Raw genomic sequence first — 12,009 nt, forward strand, 5'->3', positions numbered from 1 at the left:
GAGTTGCTTCCTTGAATTCTCATAGTGGGTGGTAGATCATCAGCAAGGGAACAAAAATCATTATCTCTTTGTTCCAAACAGGAGATTTGCACTGAGGTGTATTTTCATAAATAGAGTGTGTAGAATTTGTAGTTCATAATCTCCAGCCATGACTCTCTTGCTGTTCTGCATATGACATGTTTCCCAACCAATTTTACAAAGTTATAAAAGTGACAGATAATATATTGGATGCCACTTGATAGTGCCAGGCATTCTGCAAACCACTTTACATGCATTGGCTCATTTAATTCATGTATCTTGCCTGTAGGGCTTCCCTGATAGCCCAGTGGGTAAAGAATCTGCCTGTAATGCAGGAGACCCTGGTTCGATTCCTGGGTCGGGAAGATCTGCTGGAAATGGAATAGGCTACCCACTCAAGTATTCTTGGGCTTCTCTTGTGGCTTAGATGGTAAAGAATCTGCCTGCAGTGCGGGATACTTGGGTTTGATCCCTGGATTAGGAAGAGCCCCTGGAGAAGGGAAAGACTATTGTGCCTGTGAGTAAGGGGGTCCCCGTTTTGCAAATGAGAAAAGCCACAACCCACATGCATTCAGGTAGGTGTGGATCCAAGCACCAGCCTTTTACCACACCACTACCTGGCCAATCTGGGGAGTTTGATGGACACCATGGGCTCTGTCATCTCAGCCAGCACAAAGGGAGAACCACAGTGATCAACCCTTTTAATTCAGGCAGAGACAGAGGTTTTGTCTGTGTAATTGAGAAAAGAAGCTCTATGTTGGGCTTTGCTTTGCCTAGGAAGAAATAACCTTGAAGAAATTACTGTCCTGGCTTCAGTTATGTCCTTTTACCAAAATACAGGCCTGCCTCACTGTATATTATTTGTATTCATGTAACATAGTTCTCTATAAATGAAACTGTTGGAATATGAATGCAATAGAAGACCATTTAATTTGAAACCCTCTCCCAATTTGTATTGTGAGAATAAATATGGCTTCAGAATCATAGCTTGGTATCATCAGAAAAGTTTATGTGGTCATAAAAGTTCATTGGAAAATGTCAATTCTTGAAAGTAGAACTCTTCCAAAGTGTGTCTGATCAGTCTCCTGCATCTTAGTCTGCTGTCACAACTATTCAATCAGGAGAATAATCTTTGCTACTTTCCTGTGCCTTCCAGCATGAAGTGGTAGATGTTTCAGATCAGATCAGTTGCTCAGTCGTGTCTGACTCTTTGCGACCCCATGAATCGCAGCACGCCAGGCCTCCCTGTCCATCACCAACTCCCGGAGTTCACTCACACTCACGTCCATTGAGTCAGTGATGCCATCCAGCCATCTCATCCTCTGTCGTCCCCTTCTCCTCCTGCCCCCAATCCCTCCCAGCATCAGAGTCTTTTCCAATGAGTCAACTCTTCGTATCAGGTGGCCAAAGTACTGGAGTTTCAGCTTTAGCATCATTGCTTCCAAAGAAATCCCAGGGCTGATCTCCTTCAGAATGAACTGGTTGGATCTCCTTGCAGTCCAAGGGACTCTCAAGAGTCTTCTCCAACACCACAGTTCAAAAGCATCAATTCTTCGGTGCTCAGCCTTCTTCACAGTCCAACTCTCACACTAAGCACTTTCACATCAGCTTGGGACAGTCACAGTGTTTCACTGGGACCTGTTGATGTACCTAGGGAGGAAAGTGAAAGTGTTAGTCGCATCTGACTCTTTGCGACTCCATGGACTGTAGCCTGCCAGTCTCCTCTGTCCATGGGATTCTCCAGGCAAGAATACTGGAATGGGTAGCCATTCACTGTTCTAGGGTATATTCATGACCCAGTGATTGAACCCAGGTCTCCCGCATTGCAGGCAGAGTCTTTACCATCTGAGTCACCAGGGAAGCCCCAGGAAGGAAGGAAAAAGTAGAGACAAGGAGGTCATATTACGTCCCTAGAGAGCTCACTCAGTCGGGGTCAAAATTGCTAAATTTTTTTTTCCACTTTCCTACACATAAGAATCTTGATGCTTTGGCCAGATGCATGGAGGTCTCTGGACAAGTTTGGGGATGAGTAAATGAAACCTGCATGGTGATTTTGCAGGGATTAATATAAATAGACAAATATAATATAAGGTAAAACATAAATGCTCTCTGGAAGATAGATGTTCAAAAGATTCAAAAACTTTGGATTGGAAGGGTTTTATGGTAGTGGTGGCATCTCAGAAAAACTTTATTAGGATGAATAGGATTTTATCAAATGCACTAGAAAGTATGTAGGGAGTGAGAGCAGGGTGGACAAAGAACTGCATGAGTGGAGGCATGGAGCTGGCAATACTGGTTGATATAGTTTGGAAACGTGTAATTTTGGTCTCATTAGTCAAATATATGGGAAAATATAAAGCTGAAAAAGGAAAAGGCCTTAAATTTCAGCTGGAAGTTTGAATTCATTTGAATGAGCAACAAGAATCCATTAGTTTCATCTTTTTTTTGTCCCTTTGCCTTTTTGTTTTCAATGGATGATCTTGCATTTTAATCCATAGAGACCACAAAAAACTTAAGTTTCAAAGTTAAGTTTTGATCTCCTCTCCCTTAAAACAAAAAAGAATAGAATAAAAACAATACATTCACCTCTTCCAGCTCTATATACACTATCCCTCTTCCCTCTCTCTGTGATAGCTCTAACCCAAAGTCATTATTTTGATAATAGAATAGTGATGGGAGGGGAGGTACTTATCATTTTGGTCACAGTAAAAATATAAAAAGGAATGCATGTACTGATAAAGCTTTTAGGAGTTACATGACTAGGTAACCTATGAGACATACAAAAACAGAGGAGAAAAGGACAACTCTCCTTTTTCTCGCGCTAATAACTGGCTGGATACTGATGTAGAGGACCCACTTGGGATAAAATATAATGACATACTTCCCTGGTAGCTCAGTTGGTAAAGAATCTGCCTGCAATGCAGGAAACCCAGGTTCGACCCCTGGGTCAGGAACATCCCCTGGAGAAGGAAATGGCAACCCACTCTAGTATTCTTGCCTGGAAAATCCTATGGAACCTGGTGGGCGATAGTCCATGGGGTCACAAGAGTTGGACACAACTGAGCGACTAAACCACCACCACAAATTTTGGACATGTTGATGTAACATACATTTGAGAAACACTGGTAGAGTATTAGGTTCATAGGAGAGAACTAGCAAAGAGGTAAAGGAAAATCATACAACAGTAGAAAATTATTAAGTAGGTATTGTGGAGAGGACAGACATACTGACAAATAAAGGTAAAAGTGTAGGAGTTGGGGGAGGAATGTTTTGAAATAATGATGGACTGGTTTTAAGGTATTTGTTCCAGATAAGATGGATCATTTAAAAAAAAAGAAATGAACCTTTGCATCCCAGCAGACAAAGTTTTCCTAGATAGCACTAGAGTGATTATCAGAATACTTCATCATAGATATTCAAAATAAACTCTATTAAAAACTTTTGAAAAATAACTATGTCAATGGGAAGAGCCTGCATTTAGGCCCTCGTGTCCTGTGATCAGCCTCATGATCCCAGGAGGGAATCCCTGGAGGTGATTCTGAGGTTGCAGCTGATGCTGAACTTGACAGAATTCCCTGCCATCATGCTTTCATCTGCAGTACAATCTGATAGTCTCCCAGAGTCATCTAGGATTTCAGCAATCTAGGTGGCAATATTGTAAGAGAAAATGTCAAGTAACTAATTTCGAAGGACCTCTTTTGCCTTTTCTGTTCAGGGCTGTTGTGCTTCTGGATTACTTCACATGTTCATAGTAAACATTCTGGGATGCTGGTTTTGGAAACACCAAGTTCTTGAATACAGATTTCCCGACATAAAGGCATCCTTTCTAACCGTACTCTTCCAAAATACCTTCCTTTGTGCTTCTGTAAATTCCTCCAAGAGTATACCTTTCTCTGTTTTTTTGAACCATTTATGGTGATGTGTTTATGGTGAATATCTGGTGCTTTAATATATTCTCTTGAACAATGGCACGCCAGTAATGGCCGTGACCGACAGGCAAAAGTGATCATGACTCAGCTCTAGCTTGGGAGAAATGAAGCCTTTTCTTCTACCCAATGCATTTTTGCCACTGTACAAACATATCAAAACTTAGGGAAATGCCCCTTGTCTGGGTTAACTGCCTTTTGTGACAGATTTGTTACAGGTAATTGTAGTTTCCATGTCACCAAATGAAAACTATCTGATCTGAGGGCTCTTGATTACCAAAAAACAACATATGGTAAATTCTGGATATCCTGTCTGTAGTAAATCATATTTAAAATGATTTCACATGATTTAGTAAAATATTAATGCGAAGGGTAGGTGAACAAAAGTGAAGAGAGGTTTGATCCTCCCCAACCTGGCTTCTCATGCTGTGTGGTGGTTCAAGACCTCGGAATTTTTGCAACATCTATTTTAAGCTTTTGGACTATGAATCTGAAGAGGATCTGGGCTCTTAATTTGCTAGGACTAGTCCTTACATTGCTTTTGCCTCTCTTTTCGAGAGACCAAAAAGCAGAGTTTTTCACCTGTGCAAAGTTGGAAGTTTTGCTGCGTTTCTTTAAAAAAATTAAAAAAGGTTGAAGGTGATGCATTTCCCTGTTCCTGAAGAAAGGTATAGAATGAGTAATTATTTTTGTTTTTTGGTTTTGCTTCTTGCCCTGTAATTTGGATAAATAGTGATGGCTAAGGATTCCACACTTAATGCAGAGCACAGAGCATGGGTTCAGCAGATCTGTGTTCTTGAGGAAGTCTGACTGCCGCCTTCTCTTCACAGCAAGTGAGAAGCAGATGGCAGTCGTGTGTAAGGAGTCTCCAAAGGAGTATCTGCAGCCGTTCAAGGACAGCCTTGAAGAGTTCTTCCAGAAAGGTAGGAGATGTGGCATTCTGAAACGTCCTCCTGTCCCCCGTCTTCTCTGAGCCCCACCACTCTGCACATCCTGCCTGAGCCCCGGCAGCACCAAGGATCCCATAGACCATCTTCCCATGGTGGATCTGTGCGCAGTGTAGATGAAGTTGTCCTGTAACCTTTATATCACCTTTCAAATGTGCTGTAATAGTTTAAATCCTTTAACATTACTCCTGTCTCTATAAACTTCGCGAGGGAAAGCTTTCTCTTTGTCTCTTGATGGTTCCCCCGAGGATTCTCCATACCTGTGAACTGACAAGTGACGGCCATGCAAGGCTTATGCAGTCGTGTAGGCGGGTGGTGATTATCTTTCTGGTTTTATGAGCGTAGCAACTTGGAAACTGGTATTGTATTTTCCATTCCTTTTCAGAAAGGAAAATTGGGGCCAGGTGAATGTCACATATCCAATCACTTGGCACCCATCGGCCCTCAGGGGTTAGCAGATGGAAGTGATATACATGAGACCCAGTACTGACTTAAAAATCGTACCGAATTATGTTCCTTCCTCCATGGTTTTGGCAGGACTGGGGAACTTTTGTTGAGCCCTGCTAGTGAGTATGAAAGTTTAATGCCTTTTGGATATTTCCTATTCTGGTTTCTCAAATCCAACTTATGATGTGAAACAAAAATAAGTGTGGGGTGCAATTTTCAGTTGTAAAAGAAATAACTCATGGGGGATGTAATGTATAGGATGGTGACTGTAGTTAATAATACTGTACTGTGTATTTGAAAGTTGCTAAGAGAGTAGATCTTAAAGCGTTCTCATCGCACACACAAAATTTGTAGCTCTACATGGACTGATGTTAACTAGACTTACTGTGATGATCATTTCACTATTTATGTGTGTGTGTGTGTGTATGTGTGTGTGTAATCATTATGTTGTACACCTGAAGCTAATGTTTTACATCAATTATATCTAAATAAACAAAAAAAAGTGTGCGGTAGTAAGAGGGGGCTTTTGTCTTTGCTCAAAAGCCAGGGGAAATGCATGTAGGAACCTTTAGTGGTTTATTAGCATGCTATTTCTATTTATTAATAAGGCCACATGATACCAAACTATCAACAAAAGACCTTTAAGCAGAGTAAATCCATCAAGTATGGCCAAACCACCTTGGGAACTGGCAGGGAAATTCTCAGTCCATGAGTCAGAGAAACTTCATTCCAGCTGGCCCCTTGGTACAGAGTTCATTGCTCCCTCCTCCTGGATGAGGTCTCATTTGTGTTGAAGCAGAAGTCAGAGTTCTCTCTTGGCCGCAGCTGAACCTCAAATATGTTGGGAGTCCTGGCACCAGGCCACGGTATCATTTTGAGGACAGTAATACCAACATTTATGAGTTATATGGCTAAAATTAGATTTTATATGTGATTTATAAAGTAGATGCATTGCTTTTTTTTAATTTATTTTTTTGATTGAAGTATAATTGCTTTACAGAATTTTGTTTTCTGTCAAACCTCAACATGAATCAGACATAGGTATACATATATCCTCTCCCTTTTGAACCTCCCTCTCATCTCCCGCCCCATCTCAGTCCTCTAGATTGATACAGAGCCCATGCTTGAATTTCCTGAGCCATACAGCAAATTCCGGTTGGCTATCTATTTTACATATGGCCATGTAAGTTTCCATGTTACTCTTTCCATACATCTCACCCTCTCCTCCCCTCTCGCCATGTCCATAAGACTATTCTCTATGTCTGTTTTTCCACTGTTGCCCTGTAAATAAATTCTTAATACCATTTTTCTAGATTCTGTATATATGTGTTAGAATACAATATTTATCTTTCTCTTTCTGACTCACTTCACTCTGTATAATAGGTTTTCAAATGTGTTCCTTTTTATGGCTCAGTAGTATTCCATTGTGTATATGTACCACCACTTCTTTATCCATTCATCTGTTGATGGACATCTAGGTTGCTTCCATGCTCTAGCTATGGTAAATAGTGCTGCAATGAACAATGGGACACATGTGTCTCTTTCAATTTTGGTTTCCTCGGGGTGTATGCCTAGGAGTGGGATTGCTGGGTCATATGGTGGTTTTATTCCTAGTTTTTTAAGGAATCTCTACCATCTTCCATAGTGGGTGTATCCATTTGCATTCCCCACCAACAGTGCAAGAGCATTCCCTTTTCTTCACACCCTGTCCAGCTTTTATTGTTTGTAGACTTTTTCATGATGGCTATTCTGACCTGTGTAAGGTCATATCTAATTGTGGTTTTGATTTGCATTTCTCTAATAATGAGTGATGTTGAGCATCTTTTCATGTGTTTGTTAGCCATCTGTATGTCTTCTTTGGAGAAATGTCTGTTTAGGTCTTTTTTCCCACTTTTTGATTGGGTTGTTTGTTTTTCTGGCATTGAGTTATATGAGATGCTTGTATATTTTGGAAATTAATCCTTTGTTAGTTGTTTCATTTGCTATGATACATTGCTTTATGTTTATTTCATGTATAGCCTAAATGGCCTAAAGAAGAGCACACAATATTTCCTTTTGCTGACCTCAAATTAATAATTTCTACTTTTGACATATGTATATGAAACTTGAAATGAGGTCATGTGTGCTTAAATTTCATTCCTTTTTCCCCCATTTCTGGATTTTTTTTAATTCTTTTATTGAAGTCTAGATGATTTACAGTATTGTGTTAGTTTCAGGTGGAATGTATGTATGTATGTGTGTGTGTGTATATATATATATATATATATATAAATATTTATATTCTTTTTCAGATTCTTTTCCCTTATAGTCTAATATAAAAGATTCAGTAAGGTTTCCTGTGCTATGTAGTAGGTCCTTATTATCTATTTTGTATATAGTAGACATGGAAGAGCCTGGTACGCTGCAGTCCATGGGGTCACTGAGAATCGGACACAACTGAGTGACTTCACTTTCACTTTTCACTTTCATGCATTGGAGAAAGAAATGGCAACCCGCTCCAGTGCTCTTGCCTGGAGAATCCCAGGGATGGGGGAGCCTGGTGGGCTGCCATCTGTGGGGTCGCACAGACTCGGAGACGACTGAAGCAACTTAGCAGCAGCAGCAGAATGTATATGTTAAGCCCAAACTACTAATTTATCCCTCTCTCTGCCCTTCCTTTTTCCTTTGGTAACCATAACTTTATTTTCTTTGTCTGTGAATCTCTTTCTGTTTTAGAAATATGTTCATTTGTATCATTTTTTTAGATTCCACATATAAGTGATAACATTTGATATTTGTCTTAACCTGTCTTATTTCACTTAGTATAATTATCTCCAAGTCCATCCATGTTGCTGCAGATGGGATTTTTCACTTTTTTATAGCTGAGTAATATTCCATGGTGTGTATATGTATGTGTATATATGTGTATATGTAAGCTTCCTGAGTAGCTCAGTTGGTAAAGAATCTGCCTGGAATGTGGGAGACCTGGGTGGTTGGGAAGATCCCCTGGAGGAGGGCATGGCAGGCAACCCACTCAAGTATTCTTGCCTGGAAAATCACTGAGGACAGAGGAGCCTGGCAGGCTACAGTCCATGGGGTCGCAAAGAGCTGGACATGACTGAGTGACTAAGCACAGTATACACACACACACACACACACACACACACACACACACACACTCACCACATCTTTATTCTTTTGTCTGTCAGTGGACATTAAGGTTGCTTCCATGTCTTGGCTGTCCATTTCTATTTTTAATTGCTGTTCTTTTATATCTAAAAAATTCTGCAGTGAGGATGCCTGGATATTATCAGTCTGTATGCTATAGTGGCCTTATGATGTTTTCAAATTAGCTAGCATTTAAACAGAGAAGGCAATGGCACCCCACTCCAGTATTCTTGCCTGGCAAATCCCATCAACGGAGGAGCCTGGTAGGCTGCAGTCCATGGGGTCACTAAGAGTCGGACACGACTGAGCGACTTCACTTTGACTTTTCACTCTCATGCACTGGAGAAGGAAATGGCAACCTGCTCCAGTGTTCTTGCCTGGAGAATCCCAGGAATGGGGGAGCCTGGAGGGCTGCCGTCTGTGGGGTCACACAGAGTTGGACACGACTGAAGCAACTTAGCAGCAGCAGCAGCAGCATTTTAAAACACTTACATTGTGAATTTTATTCCTTTTGTTGGAAAAATATAAATATGAATAGATTTAGAACATTGAAAATCTTCTTCAATGCCTTGGAAAGGATTTGCAAATCACTCTTGGGAATTCTGTCCTAATTTCTTCTCTACAAGGTTTCTTAAGAAACTATGATCTGTTCTGAGAGTAGGAATGGAGCTGAGGCAAACTGAACCTTGTGTCAAGAAAGCAAGGATGTGGCCAGAGTAAGCTGTCCTAAGAAAGCCCTAGAGCAGCGGTTCTCAACCCTGGCTGCATACTAGGATTGCCTGGGGGAGATTTTTAAAATTTCAACACCCAAGCCAAATTCCAGACCTACTTCCAGGATCTCTGGGGGCGAGACCAGGCGTCAGGACTCTTTTTTTTTTAACTCCCCACGTAATCCCAGCGTGCAGCCCAGGTTGAGAACTGCTGTTGTCAACCTTGGTTTATCTTTTAATGCATCTTCAAAAATATTTCTTCAGAGCCCACTATGTGTTAGGCATTGTGACAGAAGCTGACAACCCTAAGATGAACCATAGACCCCTTGTCCCTCTCCCAGGGATCGACTCACTGGGGAAAGGTCTATAATTGAATAAAGAAGTCACCTCTTCTTTATCCAGCAGAATGAAGGGCAGTTGGGAAGGACATAGGAATAACCTCAAATTATGGTTAAAACAAAGTCAGCCAAAATGAGACACGAAAAGAATTTGAAGGAAAATTACTATTCTAAAAAGAATTTTAAAATATAAAAATAAACCTTAAACATTCCCAATATCATGTGGTGAAATAGAGCTGCTGTTGAAATACCTGTTACTGTTGACTCATTACTTAACTGAGTTGGTCAAAAAAGCAGTCTAGATTTGTGTTGCCCAGGATGGTAGGCGCTGGCCACGTGCAGCTGCTGAGCAATTGAAATGTGGCTGATCCAAACTTAGATGTGCCATAGGAATCAATCATACATCAGATTTTGAAGACAGTCCCCCAAAATATTTCTTCTTTTTTGTATTGGTTTCATGGTAAATAGCATTTTTTCCTATGTTGGGTTAAACTAATAAAATATATTATTAATCTTAATTGACTTGTTTTTGTTTTAAAGCATGGATACTAGACCATTTAAAATTATGTCTGTGGCTTGCTCTGCACTCAGTTGGACAAGCTGTCTAGAAGCATGATCCCTTGGCCTTTCCCACCATATTCCTTCATTCTCTTCTCCACGTAATTGTTTTACCCTCTGAGCTTATTGAATCTGGGTTATTGGGACCCAGTATCACAAACTCGCCTCTCCCCACTCATTCTCTGGATCTGGCTGTTTGGCTCTCAGATGTGAGTGCTTAACTGAAGGAGGTGATAGCTTGCTGCTTCATCAGGCTGCCTGTCTGTGGTTCAGGGGGTGGGTCCTTGCTATATTGCAGTATATACAAATGAAATAGCTCTTGGCTACTGTAGAGTTCCACATAGCAGTCCCTTTCTTCTGGAGATGGTTCATTGATTCACAGAAAATGTGGGATTTCCTGTCTACTATAAATATGCATTATCCACCCTGGATAATCATGTTTTTATGGCAGTTATCACAAGTTTAGGTGTCATCTACTATGCTACTCAATATAAGTAGCAACATTATTCCAAGTGCTACTCAGTTCAGTCACTCAGTCGTGTCCAACTCTTTGCTGTCCCATGGACAACAACACACCAGGCTTCCCTTTCCATCACCAACTCCCAGAGCTTACTCAAACTCATGTCCATTGAGTCAGTGATGCCAATCCAACAATCTCATCCTCTGTCATCCCCTTCTCCTGCCTTCAATCTTTCTCAGCATCAGGATATTTTCAGTGAGTCAGTTCTTCACATCAGGTGGCCAAAGAAACAAAAATTGCTGCCAGTTAAGCCAGGACTTGTCATAGATTCCAAGATGTACCCCAGTATCAAAGATGCTGAAATATGAAAATTCCATCAATTTTGAAATTGATGTAATATGGTACTATAGTTCAGTTAAGTTACTCAGTCGTGTCCAACTCCTTGAAACCCCATGAACCGCAGCACGCCAGGCCTCTCTGTCCATCACCAACTCCCGCAATCTACCCAAACCCATGTCCATTGAGTCAGTGATGGCATCCAATCATCTCATTCTCTGTCATCCCCTTCTCCTCCTGCCCTCAATCTTTCCCAGCATCAGGGTCCTTTGAAATGAATCAGCTCTTTGCATCAGGTGGTTAAAGTATTGGAGTTTCAGCTTCAACATCAGTCCCTCCAATGAACACCCAAGACTGATCTCCTTTAGAATGGACTGGTTGGATCTCCTTGCAGTCCAAGGGACTGTCAAGAGTCTTCTCCAACACCACAGTTCAAAAGTATCAATTCTTCAGTGCTCAGCCTTCTTCACAGTTCAACTCTCACATCCATATTACTACTGGAAAAACCATAGCCTTGATTATATAGACTTTTGTTGACAAAGTAATGTCTCTGCTTTTTAATATGCTATCTAGGTTGGTCATAACTTTGCTTCCAAAGAGTAAGGGTCTTTTAATTTCATGGCTGCAGTCACCATCTGCAGTGATTTTGGAGCCCAGAAAAATAAAGTCTGACACTGTTTCCACTGTTTCCCCATCTATTTCCCATGAAGTAATGGGACCGGATGCCATGATCTTAGTTTTCTGAATGTTGAGCTTTAAGCCAACTTTTTGACTCTCCTCTTTCACTTTCATCAAGAGGCTCTTTAGTTCTTCTTCACTTTCTGCCATAAGGATGGTGTCATCTGCATATCTGAGGTTATTGATATTTCTCCCGGCAGTCTTGATTCCAGCTTGTGTTTCTTCTAGCCCAACGTTTCTCATGATGTACTCTGCATATAAGTTAAATAGGCAGGGTGACAATATACAGCCTTGATGTACTCCTTTTCCTATTTGGAACCAGTCTGTTGTTCCATGTCCAGTTCTAACTCTTGCTTCCTGACCTGCATACAGATTTCTCAAGAGGCAGGTCAGGTCGTCTGGTATTCCCATCTCTTGAAGAATTTCCCACAGTTTATTGTGATC

The 12,009-nt window shown here is 40.9% G+C and overlaps 1 protein-coding gene across 7 annotated transcripts in view; it reads left to right on the forward strand.

Moving 5' to 3' along the window:
• The window catches only part of FMN1 (formin 1), a 502,692-nt gene that overhangs the window by 391,648 nt on the left and 99,035 nt on the right, over nt 1-12,009 (forward strand). For all 7 annotated transcript variants that reach the window (XR_009739072.1, XM_061430672.1, XM_061430670.1 and 4 more), the window contains one exon: nt 4,775-4,867. Coding sequence is in view for 6 of the 7 variants with exons in the window: in XM_061430672.1 (XP_061286656.1) it covers nt 4,775-4,867 (93 nt within the window). In the remaining variant the exon portion in view is untranslated. The remainder of the gene's footprint in view (nt 1-4,774; nt 4,868-12,009) is intronic.

This window comes from Bos javanicus, chromosome 10, assembly GCF_032452875.1.
Source record: "Bos javanicus breed banteng chromosome 10, ARS-OSU_banteng_1.0, whole genome shotgun sequence".
NCBI classification, from domain to species: domain Eukaryota; kingdom Metazoa; phylum Chordata; class Mammalia; order Artiodactyla; family Bovidae; genus Bos; species Bos javanicus.